This window comes from Apiotrichum porosum (assembly GCF_003942205.1).
Source record: "Apiotrichum porosum strain DSM 27194 chromosome Unknown scaffold_4, whole genome shotgun sequence".
Taxonomy (NCBI): domain Eukaryota; kingdom Fungi; phylum Basidiomycota; class Tremellomycetes; order Trichosporonales; family Trichosporonaceae; genus Apiotrichum; species Apiotrichum porosum.
In genome coordinates this window covers 797,801-819,760 of record NW_021167111.1, presented here as the reverse complement: position 1 = coordinate 819,760, position 21,960 = coordinate 797,801, and the positions used below count along the sequence as shown (strand labels likewise).

The window sequence follows — 21,960 nt, the reverse complement described above, 5'->3', positions numbered from 1 at the left end:
GCTTGCGATTGTCACCGAAATGGGCCAGACCCCTTTTCGTTCATTGCAGAACACTGTGCTTCTTCGCTGCAGCACGGGGGCCCCATGCATACTGCAGTGCACAGTGACACGGCAGAACTAGACTTTGTGGCTTTGGGCGTTATCACATGCTGGCCATTGCTGCGTGGGTGACACGGGCTCGGGTTGGTTGGCGGTGCGGGGGCCTTCCCTGGCTGAGCCGGCGGTAAGTCGTTTGGGGCAAAGAGGGGGGGCAAAAGCGTCATTTCTCTCCCCCCCTCGTTCGTCTGGCCATCTCTCTTTCCCACATCCCCCCACATGTCATCCCAACAACAAGAAGACATCGACCACGCCGACGACCTCGCCCAGACCCCCACCCCCGCTACCCAGCAGTCCCTCTACGAAGAGGACCTCCCCTCCGCACCAGCCACCCCGCCCGCAGAAGACGTCCCCGCCGCACCCATGGCTCCCCCCACCCCCCGCCGCGCCGACACGGCCGATGGCCCCAATGTCAACGGCCTCGGCGCCGCCCCGCACAAGAAGCACCCCCGCCAAAGGAAGATTGCTGTCCTCACCTCGGGTGGTGACAGTGCTGGAATGAACGCTGCGGGTGAGTATAGTTTGCTCTTCAGCGTCGTTGTCGCCGCCCAGCCATGGTGCAAAAGGTGTTGCGGCCGCCGCGCCGAAAAGCCTATCAGCCCCGCGCCAAGACAACAGCACAATGGCCTCTGTCACCTAGTCCACAGCTGACCCGCCCCGCAGTGCGTGCCGTCGTTCGTGAAGGTATTGCTCGGTGAGTACAGACCTCCCCCCACCGCTTGCCTCTAGCTGCAAACGTGCAACCCAGAAAACGGGATCTGGGTGACCCCTCGTCCTCCCTCCATCGCGCCCTTTCCCGAAGGCCCAAACTTACATCACAGCGGCTGCCAGGCCTACATCATTCGTGAGGGCTGGGAGGGCCTCGTGCGCGGCAACGCTGTCGACCCGACGCCTGCCGCAAGCCGTCGTGCGTCTACGGCGCCGTCGCCCGCGATCCGCCCCACCTGGAACTCGCAGCTCACCGGCCTGCCCGACCTGAACCTCGACGCTGTGGAAGAGCCCCACGCCGTCAACTACTGGGACCCCAACGACATTGCCCCCCTCTCGGACGCCCCCCTCAGCTTCGGCTACGGTGGTCTCCTCCGTGACGGTGCCGGCGAGGGCGACGCCGACGAGCTCGCCGCCGCGCTCGCGGGACACATCCCCGCCGTCCCCGAGGAGGAGGAGGAGGGAGGTCGTACCCTCAAGGGCCGCTACATTGTGCGCGTCGGCTGGGACGACGTCCGCGGTTGGCTCGGTGAGGGCGGTACCCTCATCGGCTCGAGTCGTTGCCCTTCGTGTAAGTCGGGGATCTGTCCCCTCAAACCGACGGCGACCCTTTGCTGACGCTCCGTTTTTCCTTTCCCCCCATCGCACAACTCGTTTCAACCCCGATGACGTCGTTGAATGGTCCTATATACCCTTTTCCACCAATTGATTTGACCACACCGACACACTCTTGCAATCTCGTCTGCATGTTACGTTGTCACCTGCAGTCCGCACTCGCGAGGGCCGTCTCCGCGCCGCGCGCAACCTTATCACCTTTGGTATCGACTGTCTCGCCGTTTGCGGTGGTGATGGTTCGCTCACGGGTGCCGACATGCTCCGTGCCGAGTGGCCCAGCCTCATCGCCGAGCTGCATGGCAACAACCACATTGACGACGAGCAGCTCGAGGCCTACCGCTACTTGAATATCGTCGGTCTTGTCGGCTCCATTGAGTGGGTTGGATGACGTGCAATGACACAACCGCTGACACGCTTCCCAGCAACGACATGTCCATGACCGACCTTACGATCGGTGCGGTGACTGCCCTGCACCGTATCTGTGAGGCTGTCGACTCGATCTCGTCGACCGCGTCGTCGCACTCTCGTGCGTTCGTTATCGAGGTCATGGGTCGCCACTGCGGTTGGCTCGCCCTCATGGCCGGTGTTGCCACTGGCGCCGACTACATCTTTATTCCCGAGCGCCCGCCTGCGGGTGACGACTGGGAGTCGGAGATGTGTGATGTGCTCAAGCAGCACCGTCTTGTCGGCAAGCGCAAGAGCATTGTCATTGTCGCCGAGGGCGCCATCGACAAGAACCTCCAGCCCATCAAGGGCGACTATGTCAAACAGGTGCTCGTCGACCGTCTCGGTCTCGACACCCGTGTCACCACCCTCGGCCACACCCAGCGTGGTGGTTCCCCCGCCGCCTATGACCGTATCCTCCCCACTCTCCAGGGTGTCAAGGCGGTCGAGGCGCTCCTCGAGGCTACACCCGAGACCCCTTCGTACATGATCGGTATCGCCGAGAACCGTATCACCAAGGTTCCCCTTCTCGAGGCTGTTGCGCAGACCCAGGCTGTCGCCGATGCCATTGCCGCCAAGGACTTCCCCAAGGCCATGGGTTACCGTGACTCCGAGTTCAAGGACATGCTCGCCGCCTTCCACATTTCGTCGTCGCTCTCGTCGGCCGACATTGTCCCCGAGGACCAGAGGCTACGCGTCGGTATCATCCACGTCGGTGCCCCCGCCGGCGGTATGAACGCTGCCACGCGCCAGGCGGTCCGCTACTGCCACTCGCGCGGCCACGTCCCGCTCGGTATCTACAACGGCTTTGACGGTCTCCTCGAGGACAATGTCTCCGAGCTGTCGTGGCTCCGTGTCGACAACTGGACCACCCGTGGTGGTTCCGAGCTCGGCACCAACCGTACCTTGCCTTCCATCGACATGGGGCAGATTGCCGCCGCGCTCCAGCGTCACTCGATCGACGCCCTCCTTCTCGTCGGTGGTTTCGAGGCGTTCAACTCGGTCCTCATGCTCGAGAAGGCCCGCAAGGACTACCCCTCGCTCCACATCCCCATGATCCACCTGCCCGCCACGCTGTCCAACAATGTGCCCCTCACCGACTTTTCGCTCGGCTCGGACACGTCGCTCAACGCCCTTGTCCAGGCCTGTGACGCCATCAAGCAGTCGGCGTCGGCGTCGCGCAACCGTGTGTTCATCGTCGAGACCCAGGGCGGCATGAGCGGCTACATTGCCGTGCTCGGCGCCCTCGCTGTCGGTGCCGTGCTCGTGTACACCCCCGAGGAAGGCATCTCCCTCTCGCGTCTCCAGGAGGACGTCGAGTTCCTCAAGGAGCGTTACGGCCTCGACGAGAAGGGCAAGTCCGAGGGCCGTCTGGTCATCAAGTCGGAGAAGTCGTCGTCGGTCTACAGCACCGACCTCATCACCAAGGTCCTCAAGGAGGAGGGCAAGGACATTTTCGACTCGCGTTCCGCCGCCCTCGGCCACACCCTGCAGGGTGGCACTCCCTCCCCGCAGGACCGTACCCGCGCCGCGCGTCTCGCGCTGCTGTCCATGCAGTTCCTCGAGAAGCACGCCACGCCCAACGCGCAGGCGTACCACCCGCGCAAGAAGCAGATGCCCGCGCGCACCGAGACGGCGGCCATGATCGCCATCCGCGGCTCCAAGATTGTGTACGCGACCATGGACGAGGTGATGCGCCACACCGACATGAAGCTCCGCCGCGGCACAGACGTCTGGTGGTCGGGCGTCAAGCACCTCGTCGAGGTCATGGGCGGCCGTGCCGGTGTCATTGCCCAGATGCAGGAGCAGGAGGCCAAGGCCCGCCGCCGCGAGGCGCGCGAGGCCATCGCCCAGCAGGAGAAGCTGCTCCAGCAGAAGCGTCACCACAACGCCTAAGTCAAAGTTGTGTGTGGCGGACGCCCCTCCCTGCATAAAGGAAAGGTCTGGATCAAATAGGAATCGGATCAGTAATATCAGTGGAAATGATAGAAAAGGAAAAAACATGCTCTGAATTACATACACTCTTCCAAACTCCCTCTGCCGGCCTTTTGTGTGCTGTCTGCTCTCTCTCTCTCTACTTGAGGTCAAGGTTTCCGACCATGACCTTGATGACGGTGTTGCCGTCCTTGTCCTTGCCGCGCTTGACGTCCTCGAACGCCTCGACGGCGCGGTCGAGCGGGTAGCGCTGGGTGACCATCTTGCCGACGTCGCCGAGCTTGCCCGAAGCCAGGAGCGCGAGCGCGTCCGGGTACGTGTTGCAGTAGCGGAAGACGCCGATGAGGTCGACCTCGCGGAGCATGGCGGCGCCGACGGGCAGGGCGAGCACGGGCGTGCCCATGCCGACGTACAGGACCTTTGATCCGGGGGCGGCGGCGAACGCGGCCATCTGCATGCACGACTCGACACCGGTGCACTCGAACACGGCGTCAAAGCCCTCCTCGAGGCCCTCGACGGCGGTCACGACGGCGTCCTTTTGCAGGGCCTCCCAGTTGGTCTTGGCGGCCTCGAGCGCCTCGGCGCCGCTCACGCGCGGGCCGCGCGGGAGGCAGTACGTGCCGTCCACCCAGCCCATCTTGGCGGCAAAGTCGAGCTTGCCCTGCTCAATGTCGACGGCGATAACGGTCGTCGCGCCCGAGGCCTTGGCGAGCGCACACGCCAGCAGGCCGACGGCACCCGTGCCGAGCACGAGCACGCGCGCGGCAGGCTGAAGGTGTGCGCGGCGGTACGCGTGCAGCACGACGCTGAGGGGCTCGGCGAGGGCCGCGAGCGGCAGGTCGAGCGCGGGAGGCAGCTTGTGCAGCAGGTCAAGAGGGTGGGTCATGACCTCGCACAGCGTGCCGTCGAGGTGGGGGAACGTCTTGGCCGACGACGCAAAGCGCATGTTCTTGCACAGGTTGTAGCGGCCCTCCTTGCAGTACTTGCAGTTCTTGCAGTTGATGCCCACCTCGAGCGCGACGCGGTCGCCCACCTGCAGCGTGCAGCCGGCAGGCAGGGTGGCGGGCAGGGCAGTGATGATACCGCACGACTCGTGGCCGAGCACCATGGGCGCCTGGATCTTGAACGTGCCGTTGGCGCCGTGCGAGTAGTAGTGGACTGGCAGGGCAAGTCAGCGGCCGCTCGTGTCTCCCTTGACTCCCCGAGCCCTCGCAGTCGTTACTCACGGTCCGAACCACAGAGACCAGTCACGCCCATGGCGACCTGCGCCTCGCCCTCTGCGGGAGCGCGGATGGGCTTGTCCTCCTGCATTCTGTCAGCGACATGCTTCCTAGGCCGTGTACACCATGGTCGCGGAGATAACGGCAGCAGCTCGCGCCCAGGCGTCTCCGGGGGGAGGCCAACATCCGCCAGCGCACTCTCCACAGTCCAAAGTTCACTCACAATACGCAGGTCCACAGCACCGTGGCACACCGCGGCCTTCTGCGTCGTCTTGCCCTCAAAGCTGGGAACGGTCATGGTGTCAGAGAGTGGGTGGGGGAGGTGGTGAGAGGGGTGAAGGATGGAGGAGTGAATGCAAAAAGAGGATGCGAGTGAGCTGCACACAAGTATTATGGGTGGGCGGAAAGTGTCCAGCAGAGCATCTCCGGCACATCGGACCGGAAACCGGTCCGTCGCCGGAGCGGAGGATGTACGCTGGGTGTCTGGGCTGGGGGGGCGTGTGTCGGATTTGTATGGGGGACGCGTCCATGTCCGCCCGGCACACGTCGGCGGGATAAGCATAGGCTGTGTGGCCATGTGGATAGGTAGTCGACGGGTACAGTAGGCGCTGGTTGCACGATATCAGTGTGCTAGTGAACAACGCTGACGGCGGACAAATGGCTCGCGGACGCACGTCTTTGCGTCACTCCGCACTCCTTTATCGCTCACTCATGTTGCCTAACGACCTTATACGTCCCAACACGGCCTACCAACTAGACAGCATTCACTGAGCACCAGCCTCGAAAGCCTTGCAGCCCTCAAACGTCCCTTCCCACTTCTCAGCGCTCCGGGTGTACACCTCGAGGTCGGGAGGGGGAACGGTTCCGGGAGGGAATACGCCTGAATGAGGTGAGCGAGTGGCGACACACAATACACCTTGAGCTGGGCTTCCGACTCCACAAGGCTACAGCTCAACCACAACGTACCTGCGTAGACGATGTAGCGCTCAGGCTTTCCGTGGTTGAAGTTGAACATCGAGCTGCCGTCAGATAACCCCCGGACAAGCCATATCGCCGCTCACACTCACCAGCCGCAGTCTCCACAGAAATGGCGCTCAATCACATGCCCACTGTCGGCTGGTATCACCCAGATCTTGGGCGTACCAGTCACCTCGAGGTCGGTCACTGGGGTGCGCACAAAGGTGGCCACGCTGGTGTGTCAGTGGCGCACTCGTGGATCGAGGACGGTAGAGATGGCATGCATGGGGAAGGACCATCTCATTTGCAAGACAATCCAGAGAGCTCGTCCTCGCGCGATTCAAATGACAGCAAGCGACAGAGCAAGCTACTCACGTTCCGCCCGTAAACCGCCGACACGGGACGCAGTCTTCCCCGTCAGCTCTCAGCTCTCAGCCCACAGCTCCGCAGCACGCACGACAGAGGAGCGACGAGGCCGGTGGCGGCAGCGTCAGCTTGATGTTGCCGCAGTTGCACTGGACAGTGATGGGGCTCATTGGATGGGTATGTCGACAGTGAAAGCAAGTTGTGGTGGGCGGACTTGTTATCGACTCACGCGAGGTGGAGGCGGATCTCGGACCCAGCCGAATTATGGTCGGCAACGTTTCCGCTCCTCGTTCACCATCGACCTTCCAGCATAGGACGTGTAAGAATGTAACTGCCATTACAGCTGTGTCACTTCTGGAACGACTGAGCTGCACCTCCGGATGTGCCGTTAAAGATCCACCGGCCACCGAAAGTGGTGAGCGAGGGCTTCAGCACCTTGCTGCGTCAGTAGCGCCAATGTTGCTCCACATGTTCTCTTCATCGTTCCTCTATCTTCTGTACTGTTTCGTGAGTCAGCGTCGTGGTCTAACCTTCACGTAGGGTACATATTCTATGCTATCTTGCTCATGACATCGAACAGAAGAGACACGAAGAGCTACGAGCAGAGACCCTGAACTCCGACTCCTCATCACACTGACACCAACTCGATCAACAACAAGCCTGGTTATATCAGTCGGTAGATAGTTTGACTCTTATTACTTAAGACATCAAAATGTCATGGGTTCGAGCCCCATACTAGGCTACAGGACGACGTTCTACGTCTACATCTGCTTTTTGGACGTTCTGGCGACCCTGTAGGAGCGCAGAGGGTCGCCAGTGACGAGGTTCGGAGGTAGATGACGAGGAGAGTTTTTGTGTGTCGCGCAAAATTAATTTTGGGGAACGAGTTTTCAGTGGTCATCCAACGCCACACGCTGTCTACGGCATGTTGGCATGTCAGTGGGGGGAGGGGCATGAGGGATTGTATGTTGCCTTGCGTGTCTGAGACGCTCTAGTAAAGCTAGAGTGAGCCGATACGTGAGCCGTGAGACACCTAATACCTGAGCCTGCAATGTCGGCAATTTAGCCGGATGCAATTCCTTCACTCTCTCACCGCAGATGTCCCCGGCTGCTCTCATTGTATTGAGCAACCGGGCTCCAAGACACTCGCAAGTTCCAAGACACTCGTCAGTTCCAAGACAGTCTTTTCGCAAGGTGCCTGTGTTAATATGCATGGATTGGAACCGGTGACATTGTATACGTGTGTGCTGGGTCCGATCAATTGACGCTTGTGTACAGGCTGGCTGTTGCTTCACACTGCAGTACGGCAAACCACTCGGCCATGGCGCATGCTTGGCGAGATCCGACGACGACCTTGTCTTCTATGGAGGGCAAACTCCTGTAAGGTACAAGCCTCTTCGTTCATCATCTCTAGGTCCCTCATATAATACTGTACGTCTCTCGCCTGCGCGGTGGACGGTCAAACGGACAGCCGACGTACCCAGTTGACAGCCGTGTGGGTGGAGTCGCCGAAAATATCATTTTCCGCAAGCAGCTGCAGGCTGCCGCTCCAATGCGCCAATGCGCTCCAATGCCCGCGAGGCGGTGCCCTCGATGGGGTCGGGTGGGTCAGCACACCGCCGTCTGTCGTCGTCGTCGTCGACGACGTCGCCGCTTGTGGTCCTCCCTAGCGTGATCTGTATGTATCTCACTGCCGCGTACTCTAACATAGCCATGTGATATATACAGCTGGCTCGTCTTCAGCGCAGTCCGAGCACGCCACAGGCCACACTGGGGCAGGGGCAGTGCAAGACGTCCTGGCGTTGGGGCTGAGCAGGTCGACTACATCATCTACTGCAGCATATGCGACTAGGCGCCTGGGAGTTGTGCTCCGCCCCCCCCCCCCGACTATCTTGGACATCGGACTCAAATGTGGGGTCCGTAGCCGTACAGTACTTGTGGCACCACGGGTGGCGTATTTTAGGTTTTCTCCACAGCGACCCACGAGTTTCTGCGCATACTGCTTGTTCCATACTCCTTGCCAAGGCAGCATTCCCTCACCGCTTTCGGTGCATGCACTGAATGCTCAATATGTCACAGCAACAGCCCCTTTCCCTTGTCTCTTGCTCGTTCCCGGCGGCCCCCGTCCTTTCTTAAAGCCGAGTGATCGCCACTCCGTCTCGTCGTCTGCCCCTCTCCACCCGTCTTTCCGTTACCTTGCCACTCCACCATGGTCTTGCTGGGTCTTCTTCTTGGTCTGCTCTTTACAAACTACGCCTCTGCGGTGTATGTTATGTGCTTGGACGAAACAGCTGTCCAACCGGGGACCATCATCGACCTCGATGCCACGCCGGAAGCAAACAGCCCTAGTGGATGTGCTGTAAGTTGGTCGTGCTGTGTGTGGCATGTGTCATGTGCGGTTTGTGGTTGCTTCACAAGACACACATTGATGGGGCTTTTCGGTCACATTCCTTGTCCTTGTTGTAGGCCCGTTGGCCCCTTGAACAGCGTTGTCGCTTGTTTCCCTCTCACTGACCTGATACCACAGATCGCTTGCCGAATCGGCGACTACATCTTCAGCCAGTACGCCGACGACGCCACCGTCCCCGGCGGGGCGTGTATCTGTCTCGCTGCAGACCCAGGCGTTGCTTGGACCCCCTATCAAGCACCCCCTGCGGCTGTAATCCCATCCAACCCATCAAAGTGCCCCACTGGCACCTACACGGTATGTCTGTGCTACCTGGCGTCCTTGCCATAGACGACACCATTGACCCAGCTAGGTCCAATACATCGACGCCAACTACAAGATCAAGTCCTGCTATGATAACATTACCTTTAGCGATGTGACCAGCCAAACCCCCGTCGACGGCATTTCTGACTGCTTCGACGTGTGCACCAACTCGGGAGCCCAATACATTGCTCTCAACATCTTCAGCCCCCTCTCCAAGCCGCAGCCCTTCTGCATATGTGGTGCTGGGAGCGCAGACCAAGTCATTACCCTCGGCAAGCAGACAGCCTGCGGTCAGTCGTCGTACAACTTGTACGCCCGCAGAGCCAGTGCCAGCATCAGCCCCAGTGCGAGCATCAGTGCCAGGCGTCAGCTGGGTATCAAGGGCAGGCGACTCAAGACACGTACCGTGGACCTGTGCCCCACGGGTATGCAGGCGTGTGCCATTGCGGGCTCTGATGGTTACGAGGTGAGCCAGGACACCGGCTATTCCGAGCTGACGGCAGTGTATCGACCCCATGGATGAGCTTGGTGAGTTGCGCCACGCCGCTGGCCGCTGGACGACTGACTGTCGACTGACGTACTGACAAAACAGAATCGTGCGGCGGATGCGTCGACGGCTATTATCCCAACAGCAACGCCAAGTCCGGCATTGAGTGAGTTTCTTACCCTGACTCTTTCTGTTGTTGACATTCAAACCAGTTGCACCACCATCCAAGGCGTCGCACCCGGAGGCGTGTCGTGTAACGGTGGCCAGTGCATCGTGTCCAGGTGTCTTGCCTCGCACCAGCTGGTCAGTGAACAATGTGTGCCCATTCCGGCGACGGCTCTGGGTTCCGATTCAAAGCAAAAGGCCTTCAAGTGATCCCAGTGCTTAAAGGGTGTCTCTGCCCCTTTATGTAAGACTGGATCGAGACCGTAGAAGAAGAGTAACATGGACAGTAGCATGGACAGTAGTAGATATACTGCGGACATTTTTTTATCTATATAATAAACGCTGGCTATGTACATCTCGTACACCGCTGCTTTTTTACTGTCTGTCCGGAAGTGGGGTATTGTAAGCGCCACAGTGTTTTCGTGATCTCGCTGGCGCCGATCGCTGCTCCATGCTGCACACGCACATGGTGTGAGCATATGGTGTACATGGTGTCAAACTGTGAGATCTGGACAATTTGGATGTGAGATCTGTGGCGCGTCAACAGCCGCGGCAGACGATCGTGGCGGTTTGTCCTGGCCTCGCGTCTGGGCGCGCACGTCTGAGCGCGTGTGCTTTCCCTTTTGGCCCGCCCAGTATGGCCAGTCCGGCCAGTGGCCAGTGGCCAGAGTACCAGAGTGTGTGTACATATATATATGAGTGCATGGGGTTGACTGTGTTTGTTTTGTCAGTTGTCCACTCCACTCTTCCTTCCTTCCACCCATCAACTCGTCGCTTGCAATCGGCAGCCGCATTTCACATCCTCTCGCCCCCATCCACTGTGGTACTCGGCAACAACCATGGTGCATGTGGCAACGATCCTCCTCCTCACGGTCACCCTCGCACTCTCTGCGTCTGCAGTGTTTGTAGAGTGCTTTTATCCCGCAGGCCTTCAGCCAGGATTCACGGTCAACATTTTGGGCAATCCCTCTGCCGGCTCTCCCACCGGATGTGCAGTGAGTAACGGCTTGCCCCCCCCCCCCCCCGCACAGTGACCGTCTGAGATACCCTCGTGCCCGTGAGGGATATTGTCGCCACCGACCAGCAGTCATCCGTCCATACCTCCTCCTTGCCCCCGTTTGGGCAGTGTTGGCACAACTAACGGTTCAGACCCAGTGCAAAGCTCTCGGGTATACCTGGAGCCAGTATGCTAGCGCTATCACAGTCCCTATATTTGGCCAATGCATGTGCACTAACAACGACGGCGGCGCTGCTTGGGTTATCAATCAAGCCGTCCCATCGGTCGCTTCCCCACCCAGCTTTGGCACCTGTGAAACCGGCTCTTATCAGGTAGGTCACGCGATTGTTTGGGCGCCGTTCTTTTTGGTAACCCGCCTCAGCTTCAATACCTCCGCGCCAGCTACAACCTGCTCGGGTGCTTTACGTCAGTCACAATGATGCCTCTGCCCGGCCAGACTACGGCCTTGACCGTCAGCGAATGCTTCACCCGCTGCATAAATCAAGGATCGAAGTACATCGCCATGCAGGTTTACACCCCCCCGTTCCCTTGGATCACCTGTCTATGCTCCACCGCCACTTCATCCGTCACAGCGGCTTCTCCAGACAATTGTGGTGTCGGCCGTTGGAACGTGTACAGACTGGGCTCCACCCCGAGTGTCATCTCGCGCCGTCAGAAGCGTCTTGAAGCCGCCATCAAGGGCAGCGATACGAGCCCGTGTCCAGTCGGTATGCAAGCCTGCAACGTTGCTGGCTCGGACGCCTACGAAGTGAGTGACCCATAACTGTTTCAACAGCTAACAAACAGTGCATCGACCCCATGGACGAGCTCGGTCAGTGGTCTCTCAAAAAGGGGTCCCCGTATTTCCATGCTGACATTCAGAATCCTGTGGCGGCTGCGTTGCCGGATTGTATGCTGCGGCCAACACCACTACCTCTGGTATCGAGTGAGTGACAATCCCAGTCTTACTTCTTATCAGTCCCACTAACAGGCCCAGCTGCACGACGATCCCTGGCGTCAGTGGCGGTGGCGTAACCTGCATGAACGGCAAGTGTGTCGTGACCCGCTGTCGCGCGTCTCACCAGCTTGTGGATGGCACCTGCGTACCTGTGCTCCCCCATGTTCCCCATGTTTGGGACACGAACCAGCCCCCCAAGAACCAGCAGACTTTCCGTTGAGCCGCCAACGAGGACAGTAGCTACGGACAGTGGCTCAAAATAAGGATGACCGAGGGTTGAGGTAATAGGCACATGGTGCTGGATGTGGACTCCTTGCAGTACGTAGTATGAGATTGGGAGATGCATAGTCGTCTGTACACTGCATAAGCTTGATTTGCTGCACTGGTTCGCGCCACAAAGCGCTCCAAATACAGACTGAACGTTCGAGGGCAGGGCAGCGGTGACTCTTCCATCCCCGGTCGCGTGGCCAAATGGTACGGCGTCTGACTACGATTCAGCTCGATTATCAGGAGATCGCGGGTTCGATCCCCGTCGTGACCTTTTTGGACCTTGTGGAGGCTGTACATGTATTGTACAGACGCTGTGGAGGGCTGGGATGAAAGAATATCGACTGTAAGTGGTCGAGAAGATGCGATGGGAGGTTTGTGGCGGGGCGGGCCTGCGGATCGTCTGTCGTGTGCCACAGTGTCGTTCTTTGACCATCCGGTTTCTCTCTTTGCAGCCTGGCATGGACCATCTCAGACTACTGCATTCCCACTATCCTACATACCTTCCATTATAGATTACGAGCTCACAATCTCGAAACTTGCTCCCGAAACACTCTCGCTCCAACTGAACGCTATGCTCCATGGATGGCCGCGTCAAACACAACACACAGCATGGCAATCATGGCCGTATCGACACCAGGAGCAATCTTGATCTCATACTGTCCACGTCAGTTTCATGGGACCTAGCTGGGCGAGAATGAGGTGGATACTCAGCTTCCCAATCACTCACCTTTCGCCCGGCGCTCCAAGGATCGATCGGACAGCGGTCGATAGTGGCGAGGATGTCGTTTGGGTAGATGAAGATCTCGGACGCGTCGCCAAACTTGTGTCCGCGCAGCTCGAGGATCTTGTCCTTTGACGACATGCACTGGAGTTCCATGTACGCGGTCGTCTCGGCTGTGGAGGGGAGGACGATGTGGAGAGAGGTATGAGATGTATCGTGTCGTGAGAGTTAAGACGATGTGCAGGGAGGTGCGTAAGGGCATGGCGTCAGCCTCAACATTGTGACGAGACGGCATACGCTCACAGTTGAGGCTCGAGTGGACTTTCAAGATCTCCTTGCCCCTCCTGTCCTCACACACCACCTCACCCGCCGCGGGATCTCCGACAACAGTGAAGAGAACAGTGTCGCCCTTCATGAAGCCTGTACGACGCAGTCAGCTACTGTGTCTCCTGCAGCTCTACCCACGTCGTATCCTGTGTCCTCCACTAAAGGAATACACCTCTTTGCTAGACCCTTGGTGCGTAATAGACATTTTACTCTATCGGTGTCAGATTCAAACTCAAGGCCGGTCGCCACAGCTGCACATTCTCACCGTGCCAGACTGAGACGGGACGTGGAGCGTCGTGATTTCGTTGAAGCACTCGTCACGATAGACCCCGACGTCGGGATAGAACAGTGGGAGGTCGGGCATTGCTGGTGCGTGAGTATGTGAGTGTGAGAGTGAGAGACGTGATGAAGTGATAGTTAATTGATGTGGGTGGTTTGGCAAGCAAGTGACGCCAGAGATCTCGCAGGGGATCGACACGCGGTGCGCCACCGACGTGTGTGGAGGTTGTTATATCCCGAGTGGACCCGAATACACACTCTTTCGGCTGTAGAATGGGTGAAACCCGGCATCGGTGTTGTCAATTGTATGCAATTGTATTCCGGAGGCCACATGGCAAATTCAAGTAAAGGTTAGCCAATGGCTGCTGATGTCATACGTGCACAAAGAGTTCCATGTTTTGGGTACGAGGTGTTGTAGAACGAGGCCTGATATGGGTTCAAGTGCGTGACAGGCATCGCGATCATGCCGGGACACCGACAGCGATGCCGCTATGTTACCCGAGGTTCCGTTGACGCCAACATCAAACCCGATGTCCTCTTCCTCGGCCACAAGAACACAAACTCAACAGTAGAAGGTGCTGCACCTTAAAGGCAATTACTATCTGCTGCCTTGCCACACGTCCCCGTCCCCCACATGCTAAATGTGGAAAGAATCAGGAGAGGCGAAAACACGGCACCCGGCCAAAACGCAGCTGCAAACGGGCCATGTACCACCGTCGAAGTGCATCAAAGGTTGGTGGAGACATTACGGGACGCAGTGCTATGTTGGTGAGGAACTGCAGGATCCATACTTTCAAGAAACCAACAAAAAATCGGCAGAAAACACCGCTTGAAGCGACTGCCACACTCCTCCAACAGCTCAGACCTCGACGCCATCAATACGCTCGGGCAGAGATCAAACTGCTTCACAGTCACTGGCATGTCAGCCCTTTATTGATTGAGACGTTTTGGGGTGCAGCACTTTGCGTTTATGCGAGCAAAACCGGACCAGCCGTCGCAAGGAAATGAGTATAAAATTGAACCGCCGTGGAGTCACCAAACATGAAGGCACACCTCACATCTTGGCAAGGTAATTTCTATTCTTTTACAACAGTGTTTTTACAAAAGCACAGCTGCATGTATGGAATAATGGTGGAGATACGCGGCGTCGCTCATGGACGTGTCCCATTGTGACACGAATTTTGGGCAATTTTTGTTTTTTTTTTGACAGCGCACTACTGCACCAGCTTCAGCTGCGTACGACGGGTACGTGACCTCCCATAAGGTTGAAGACTTTGCACAGGGTACTGTCTTCGAGCATTACTACCAGCGCTTGGGGCTGCCGAACAGCAGAGGTCTTCCACATGGGTGCTCACACAAAGCTGCGGCGTTCGTAGACCAAAGCAAAGTATGGACGCTACGCTCTCCATGCCGTTCTCGAGCGTGTGGAGAGCGGCTCCCGAAGAGCTCCACCGACGAATCAAAGTACGGTTACGGGCGACGAACCTCTCGTGTAGCTCAATCTACGAGTTGGACGGTACAGCTTCTCTGCAAACAACCCGGTTGGGTGCCTCATTGACCTTCTGCGCTGGTCATTACCGTCGCGACACACACACTGTTTTTGGACCAGTTGGTCAGCGACGCAAGCGAGTGAATAGCAGGTAGCGTCACGACAGCCGGAACGAGTTCAGAGCGACAAAGGAAGACGACAAGAGGATGCGGGAGGATTGATCGGCCGAATGTGGCACTGCCATTCGGGGATATTTTCCGCCACATTGCCATCTCACCACCTTCTACCTCTTCCATCGCTGTCTCCAACCTCCCTGTCTCTCCAATATCCACAGGTCAGCATCCTGAGAAGCGCTAGAGACGCCACAGCCACTGAAAAAAGAAACAAAAACGAAACAAAAACGAAAACCGGAACTTTTACTGTCAATCATTTCATGTGTCCTCCCCGCGAGGAGTTTTGCTCTAAACTCGCTCTCCACAACTCCAAATCAAACGCCTAGTGCTTGAGGTTGGGGGGGTTGTAGTAGATCTTGCGGTTCTTAATGCCAGTCCACTTAAAACGCTTTACGTAAAGCGAGATCGCGGTGAGCGAAGAGATGATAATGACGGCCTGGAGACCCATCTTCTTGCGCTCGTCGTGCTCGGGCTCGGCGGCCCAGGCAAGGAACTGGACGACGTCCTTGGCCATCTGCGAGGTGGTGGCAGGAGTCTCGTCGTCGTACTCGACGAGACCGTCGAAGAGAGTGCGAGCCATGGCGATACCGCCGCCAGGGAAATAAGGGTTGTAATTCATGCCCTCGGCGACAACAACACCAGCGGGAGGCTCGACGTAACCGGTGAGGAGCGAGTAGACGTAGTCGGCGCCACCGTGACGAGCCTTGATCATGAGGGAGAGGTCAGGGGGGTAACCACCAGCGTTGGCGGAACGGGCGGCCTCCTCGTTGGGGTAGGGAGCGGGCATGTAGTCGGCGAGCTTTCCTCTGTGAGATCGCAAGTCAGTAACTGGGGTTTTCTTTGTTTTTACACTCTTTTGGCAGCGTTCTGCCTGAATCTACTCACGGGCGGTCGAACATCTCACCCTCGTCGTTGGGGCCGTCCTTGTACTCGAACTCCTCAGCCATGGCCTTGACCTCGTCGACGGTGTGCGAAACACCGACGAGGTTACGCCAGGCAATGCGGTCGAGCGAGTGGCAGGCGGCACAGACCTCGCGGTAGACTGTCACCTGTTAGCGTTTTATCTTTTTACTTTTGGAGGCTCTGCGCGCGCGCGCGCGCATAGTTGCTCGACAACAGCCAAAGTCGACCGCAACTATGCGCAGATGCCAAGAGACCTCTGCGTGTCTCTGTTTTCTACCCACCCTGGTAACCACGGCGGATGGCGGCGTGGTCAAAGGTCTCAAAGTAGCCCTTGTGGGGCCAGGGGTACTCGGCGGGGTGGAGACCGACCTCGGCAGCAGTGTTGGCCTCGGCGGTCTGGAGGAGCGAGAAGGGAGCGCCGTAAAGGTGCATGTACCAGGCGGTGGTACCGGCAGCGACAGCTGAAGCACCGGCAACGGCGGCACGCGAGCCCCAGACGCCCTGGGCAGTCTTGGCCGAGGTCGAGCTGAAGCGAGCCTGCTATGTGGTTAGCTGTCTGCATCGTTTTGTTGGATGAAAGGGGGAGGGTGTTGGGTTGGTGCTTCGGAGCAGCAATGCGACTTCGCGCGTTGGCCAATCGGGCCGTGCGGAATATGCGCTGCTGTCGAGCAAAAGAGCGCACCTTGCCAAAGGCCTTGGGAGCCTGAGCCGAGGCCCGCGAAGCAAGGCGGGGGAGGGCCGAGGAGAACATCGTCGACGAGATGAGTGGTGACGAGGAAGGGAGAGGTGAGAAGACGGAGACGGGATTGGGTGCACCAAGTCAAAGTCGGTGGTAGGAGTGGCCGTCCGGAGCATCTCGCAAGGGGGGGGTGAAGGGCCCACCGCCAGCCAGCCAGCGCCAGCCAGTGGAGGGGCGACCCACACGCAGGCTGGGCACAGTGCCGCCGCGGCGCGGCAGCTTCGGGGCAGAGCGGCGAAATCGAGTGTGGCACTTTTTCCCCGCCAGCCAGTATACACTGTGTGTGCATCCATGCAGCGTCGATGGAGCTGTATATGGCTTGGACAACTTTCCCTATGCATGCATGCTACGGGTATGCTGCAGCACGGGACGTCCTATGCATGGTTGTTGCCAATTCACGGTCCATACCCACTGACAATCACTTTCTGAGCCCAGATTCCAATCACCATTGCAGAGACGTCGATTGGGCGCGGGGGCTTCACTGTAGAGACCGTGAGCCTAAATGTTTAAAGGCGCGTGAAGGTCAATACCTCCGCCTACCTCATATAGGCGCCTTTAAGGTCCGATCAGTGTGTCCTGATGTCAGATGCAACACCTTCCAGATGGCAGAATGTCAAGCTAGAGTCAGTCGATCGTCTCTTGCACCCCACTCCTCCCTCCCATCAACCTCACCACCCTCCTCCCTCCCTTCTCCTACTGGGCTGTCTCTGGGGAAGGAAGAACAAACGATGCACGGCCTTCACTCCACCCTCCTGCCCCCCTCCGCCGTACACCACTCCCTCTTCCTCCCCCACTTCACCCCATCGACCATCTACCCTTTGCCCAAACCACATGCTGCCCTCGAAGCTCTCGAAGTCAAGGTCGTAGGCAACCTCATTGTTGCTGGAGGCCAGGACCTGCGCGTGTTTGAAATTCGCGAAGAGGCTGCCCCAGTCGCCGATGCCGGTGCAGAGGACGAGCCCGCCGTGGCGGGGATGGACGAGATGGGAGACTCGTTCTTCGATTCAGCGCCAGCAGATGTAAGCAGCAGAGAATGCAAAAACACTGTGTTATTTTCTTTATACTCATGCTCCCCTTCTATCAGCGTGCGCCGGTTCGCTACGAGACAACCCGCAGGCTCCACCTTCTCACGCGCCACGAACTGCATGGCACCGTCACCGGTCTGGCAGGCTTGCGTACTATTGACAGTAGTGTCGACGGTCTCGACAGGCTGCTTGTCTCTCTCAAGGATGCCAAGGTGGGTTCTTTGCCGAAGCTCTCGGACTAACCCAACAGATGGCAATTCTCGAGTGGTCGCGCGGCGACATTTCGACCGTATCGCTGCACACGTATGAGCGTTCGCAGCAAATGGTCAATGGTGATCTCCAAGGCTACGTTCCACTGTTGAGGAGTGACCCTCTGTCACGAGTGGCAATTCTCACTCTCCCCGAGGACGCTCTTGCTGTCCTTCCCGTTCTGCAAGAACAATCCGAGCTGGATGCCATGCAGGACAACTTTCCAAAGTAGGTACCGTCCGCCGCAAAGGTCGTGCTCACCTCGCAGGGACGTCCCTTACTCGCCATCGTTCGTCCTGTCTCTCGCGGACGTGTCGACCACGATCAAGAACCTCCAAGACCTCCTCTTCCTCCCGGGCTTCCATTCGCCCACCCTCGCTCTTCTCTTCTCACCCATGCATACGTGGGCAGGTCGCTACCAGTCCAACAAGGACACCTTCCGGCTCGAGATCCGTACCATCGACTTGTCGTCTACGGGCACTTACCCGCTCCTCACGTCGGTCACCTCCCTTCCAAGCGATAGCCTGTACCTCGTTGCCTGCCCGACCGAGGTTGGTGGTGTGGTGGTCGTCACAACAACGGGAATCATCCATGTCGACCAGAGTGGTCGCATCGTCAGCGCTGCCGTTAACGGTTGGTGGAGCGACGTGACGAGCCTTAGCTCCGACTCGGCATCCAAATCGCGCAAGCTCTCGCTCGAGGGTTCGCGCGCCGAGTTTGTTTCGCAGCGCGACATGCTCCTCGTTCTCCAGAACGGCGACGTCCACCAGGTCCGCTTCGAGATGGACGGCCGTGCCGTCGGCACCATCAAGGTGGATGAGCAGAGCAGCACCGTCCCGCCGCCTTCCACCATGGTGCTCGCTGGTTCCCAGGGTCTGTTTGTCGGTTCAGCAGAGGGTGACTCGCTACTCGCAAAGGTCGATATGGTCCGCGAGGTTGTGGAAGAGGCCGAGGATGAGGAGCAGAAAAAGGATGATATTGAGGTGGACTGGGATGAAGGTGAGCTAGTCGATCTTTGCGAAGCTGACAACAGACCTCTATGGCGAGGCAGACGGGCCAGCAGCCAATGGCACGACCACCAAGATGGTGGCCACAGGTCCCGCCAACGTGACCATCTCGCCCCAGGACGTGCTGAGTGGTATTGGACGCATCTCCGACATTGAGTTTGGCATCGCAGTAACAGACCAAGGCGTGCGGACATATCCCCAGCTGGTGGCCATTGGTGGAGGCAGCAAGGCTTCGACCATCAATGTCTTTAGGCGCGGGATCCCCATCACCAAGAAGCGCCGCTTCGACCAGCTGTCGGCATCTGACGCCGCATGGTTCCTCCCCGTCCAGCGTCCCAGCGCACAAAAGTTCAAGGGCATCCCGGAATCTGAGCAGACGACTCTGTGCTTTAGCTCGGACACCACGCAGACCAAAATCTTTGCACTGTCGAGCAAGACCACTCAGGACCAGATTGGCCGGATAGCCGAGCCAACTGTTGCGGTTGGAACCTTCTTCCAGCGCTCCAGCATTGTGCACGTCTCTGCCACCCAGGTGTTGTTGTTGGATTCAGGTGGGTTCACATCAGCGATGCAACCTAACCCCCAGACACCCAGCTGCAGCACGTTATCTGCCCGCCTTCCGACCTCGCCCCCATTGTCAGTGCGAGCATTGCCGACCCATACCTGGTCATCCGACGATCCGACGGCTCCATCACCCTGTTCGTTGGCGACTCGGTCGCACGCACAGTCTCACACGCACCGCTCCCCATTGACCTCGATCTGCCGCTCTGCCAGGCTGCCGAGGTGTTCACCGACACCTTGGGTGTGTACCGCACCTTTGAGGCCACTCAGCAGCAACAGCTGGCGGCTGCGCCCAGTTTGCCCAGTGCCACGTCCCGCTCGTCGCAGAGGACACGGACGCAGCTCACTGGCGAGCAGCTCAAGCGTCTCCAAGAGGCCAAGCCTGCCATTGCTGTCGAAGCGGCCACGACCGAGTCGGCCTTCAACGCTGCGAGGGGAACCCAGTGGCTGGCCCTGCTTGCGTCCAATGGCGAGCTCCAGGTAAGCTGCACAGCTCTTGACGTAGCTGACGTCAGATCCGTTCCCTTCCCGACCTCACCCTTGTGCTGCAATCTCGCGGCGTGTATGACTCGGAGCCCAGCTTCACCGACGACCTCGTCGCCGCCGAGGAAATTGAGGATGAAGACCCAGTGCAGCAAATGTGCTTTACGCCCATCGGCACACGCACACTTCGCCCCCACCTACTCGTTCTCCACGCCTCGGGTCGTATCAACGTCTTTGAGGCGCAGCCTCGCTTCACTCTTGACGCACGCGACCAGTCCCGTCGCTCGCTGGCGGTGCGGTTCCGCAAGGTCCACACGCAGCTGCTCGCAACGACGGCTGGCAACACGCTCGGCTACACGATTATCCCCTTTGCCGACATTGACGGCATGACTGGCGCGTTTGTCACTGGCGAGAGGCCACACTGGTACCTTTCCTCCGACGCACACCCTATTCGCGCCTTTGGGCTCAAGCAGGCCGCTTACGCGTTTGGCAAGACGACACACCACGGCGGCAAGAACGAGTACTTTATTCGCATCGAGGACGGCTCGTTTGTCTGCTACCTCCCGCCCACGCTCAACACCGACTTTGCCATGCCATGCGACAGGTACAAGATGGACCGGACGTACACCCACGTCGCGTTTGACCCTCCCTCGGGCCACTACGTTGGCGCTACCGCCATCTCAGTGCCATTCCAGGCCTACGATGAAGAGGGCGAGATACAGATGGGTCCCGAGGGCGAGGACCTCGTCCCGCCACTCAACCAGCGTTCCACCCTGGAGCTCTTCTCTGCGGGTTCGGATGCATTCCGCGTCGTGGACGGCTACGAGTTTGACCAAAACGAGGCCGTCCTGTGTGTCGAGAGTGTGACGCTGGAATCGTCGTCGTCGCCCACAGGATTCCGCGACTTTATCGCCGTCGGCACGGGCAAGAACTTTGGCGAAGACCGCGCCAGCCACGGAGCCGTGTACGTCTTTGAGATTGTCGAGTGTGTGGGCAAGGTGGCCGGTATCTCAGAGTGGGAGCTCCGGTTCTGCACAAAGGATCCGACGCGTAACCCCGTCAGCGCCATTGCCAACTTGAACGGATACATTGTCCACTCGAACGGACCAAAGGTCCTCGCCAAGGGCATGGACTTTGACGACCGTCTGATGGGCCTCGCGTTCCTCGACGTGTCCATGTACGTCACCAGCATCCGGACGTTCAAAAACCTCATTCTCATCGGCGACTTTGCCAAGAGTCTCAACTTGGCAGCACTCCAGGAGACACCGTACAAGTTTACCACCATCTCGCGTGACCTCCAGGATCGCAGCCTCGTGTCGGCCGATTTCCTCGTCATGGAGGGCCAAGTCGCGTTTGTCTCCAACGACCGCAGTGGCGACATGCGCATGCTCGTGTATGACCCTTCGGACCCAGACTCGCTCAACGGCGAAAAACTCCTTGTCGAGACCGAGTTCCACACCGGTGCGGCTGTCACTGCGGCCAAGACGATTGCGCGCCGCAAGACGACCGAAGAGGAGATTGCGCCCCAGTCACAGATTGTCTATTCGACGGCAGACGGCAGCATCACTACACTGGTGGCGGTCAAGACTGCGCGCTTCAAGCGTCTTTCGCTTGTCCAGGCGCAGCTGATCCAGTATGCGCCGCACGTCGGCGGTCTGAACCCGCGCGCATTCAGGACAGTCCGTAACGACCTCGTGCCCCGTCCACTTGCCCGTGGCGTGCTTGACGGCGGACTCTTGACGCACTTTGCCCTCCAGCCCCACAAGCGCCAGCGCGAGATGATGCGCCAGATTGGAACGGACGCTGTTACTGTCGCGAGTGATCTGTATGCCCTGGGCGGATTCTGGTAGAGAAGAGAGAGAGAGAGGTCGTGCAGGTAGACAAGATAGAGATGTATGCAGTGAGAAGGTCACTAGCCAGTGACGCGTCGTCTTGCACGCGGCTGTGGTTGCATTGGTGGTTGTTGGAGTTGATTGTGTACAATCGAGAGATTATGAATCAAGAGAGCCGATTAACTGTGCCTGGAATGGGCCCAGTCGGAATGGTCATCCGCGTGCCCCGCCGTCTCCCACCGGC

The 21,960-nt window shown here is 58.7% G+C and overlaps 8 protein-coding genes and 2 non-coding genes across 10 annotated transcripts; 6 read left to right on the top strand and 4 right to left on the bottom strand.

The window, feature by feature from the left end:
* Nucleotides 1-315: 315 nt before the first annotated feature.
* Nucleotides 316-3,759, top strand: PFK1 (6-phosphofructokinase, alpha subunit; the record flags this gene model as incomplete). The annotated part of the gene is made up of 5 exons (XM_028622425.1): nucleotides 316-607; nucleotides 760-790; nucleotides 918-1,375; nucleotides 1,572-1,794; nucleotides 1,842-3,759. The coding sequence occupies 5 exons, from the start codon at nucleotides 316-318 to the stop codon at nucleotides 3,757-3,759; spliced, it is 2,922 nt and encodes a 973-aa protein (XP_028477317.1).
* Nucleotides 3,760-3,937: 178 nt separating this feature from the next.
* Nucleotides 3,938-5,316, bottom strand: EHS24_007044 (uncharacterized protein; the record flags this gene model as incomplete). Its single annotated transcript, XM_028622424.1, has 3 exons — nucleotides 3,938-4,956; nucleotides 5,025-5,103; nucleotides 5,242-5,316. 3 exons carry the CDS (start codon nucleotides 5,314-5,316, stop codon nucleotides 3,938-3,940), a joined length of 1,173 nt encoding a protein of 390 aa, XP_028477316.1.
* A 466-nt stretch (nucleotides 5,317-5,782) lies between these two features.
* On the bottom strand, nucleotides 5,783-6,033 carry EHS24_007043 (uncharacterized protein; the record flags this gene model as incomplete). Its single annotated transcript, XM_028622423.1, has 2 exons — nucleotides 5,783-5,898; nucleotides 5,985-6,033. The coding sequence occupies 2 exons, from the start codon at nucleotides 6,031-6,033 to the stop codon at nucleotides 5,783-5,785; spliced, it is 165 nt and encodes a 54-aa protein (XP_028477315.1).
* Nucleotides 6,034-6,999: 966 nt separating this feature from the next.
* Nucleotides 7,000-7,083, top strand: EHS24_007042. Its single transcript has one exon. It is a non-coding gene; the product is annotated as a tRNA-Lys (tRNA).
* Nucleotides 7,084-8,550: 1,467 nt separating this feature from the next.
* Nucleotides 8,551-9,913, top strand: EHS24_007041 (uncharacterized protein; the record flags this gene model as incomplete). The annotated part of the gene is made up of 7 exons (XM_028622422.1): nucleotides 8,551-8,700; nucleotides 8,869-9,045; nucleotides 9,101-9,360; nucleotides 9,409-9,517; nucleotides 9,555-9,579; nucleotides 9,644-9,704; nucleotides 9,751-9,913. 7 exons carry the CDS (start codon nucleotides 8,551-8,553, stop codon nucleotides 9,911-9,913), a joined length of 945 nt encoding a protein of 314 aa, XP_028477314.1.
* A 629-nt stretch (nucleotides 9,914-10,542) lies between these two features.
* Nucleotides 10,543-11,878, top strand: EHS24_007040 (uncharacterized protein; the record flags this gene model as incomplete). Its single annotated transcript, XM_028622421.1, has 6 exons — nucleotides 10,543-10,698; nucleotides 10,853-11,032; nucleotides 11,083-11,469; nucleotides 11,508-11,532; nucleotides 11,583-11,646; nucleotides 11,698-11,878. 6 exons carry the CDS (start codon nucleotides 10,543-10,545, stop codon nucleotides 11,876-11,878), a joined length of 993 nt encoding a protein of 330 aa, XP_028477313.1.
* A 237-nt stretch (nucleotides 11,879-12,115) lies between these two features.
* On the top strand, nucleotides 12,116-12,199 carry EHS24_007039. The gene has a single exon. It is a non-coding gene; the product is annotated as a tRNA-Arg (tRNA).
* A 298-nt stretch (nucleotides 12,200-12,497) lies between these two features.
* Nucleotides 12,498-13,340, bottom strand: EHS24_007038 (uncharacterized protein; the record flags this gene model as incomplete). The annotated part of the gene is made up of 5 exons (XM_028622420.1): nucleotides 12,498-12,584; nucleotides 12,656-12,748; nucleotides 12,810-13,069; nucleotides 13,115-13,187; nucleotides 13,242-13,340. 5 exons carry the CDS (start codon nucleotides 13,338-13,340, stop codon nucleotides 12,498-12,500), a joined length of 612 nt encoding a protein of 203 aa, XP_028477312.1.
* Nucleotides 13,341-15,239: 1,899 nt separating this feature from the next.
* On the bottom strand, nucleotides 15,240-16,571 carry CYT1 (cytochrome c1; the record flags this gene model as incomplete). The annotated part of the gene is made up of 4 exons (XM_028622419.1): nucleotides 15,240-15,723; nucleotides 15,803-15,959; nucleotides 16,102-16,357; nucleotides 16,503-16,571. 4 exons carry the CDS (start codon nucleotides 16,569-16,571, stop codon nucleotides 15,240-15,242), a joined length of 966 nt encoding a protein of 321 aa, XP_028477311.1.
* A 716-nt stretch (nucleotides 16,572-17,287) lies between these two features.
* On the top strand, nucleotides 17,288-21,734 carry CFT1 (mRNA cleavage and polyadenylation factor subunit; the record flags this gene model as incomplete). The annotated part of the gene is made up of 7 exons (XM_028622418.1): nucleotides 17,288-17,578; nucleotides 17,644-17,796; nucleotides 17,835-18,061; nucleotides 18,102-18,832; nucleotides 18,867-19,391; nucleotides 19,427-19,881; nucleotides 19,917-21,734. The coding sequence occupies 7 exons, from the start codon at nucleotides 17,288-17,290 to the stop codon at nucleotides 21,732-21,734; spliced, it is 4,200 nt and encodes a 1,399-aa protein (XP_028477310.1).
* Between the last annotated feature and the right edge of the window lie 226 nt (nucleotides 21,735-21,960).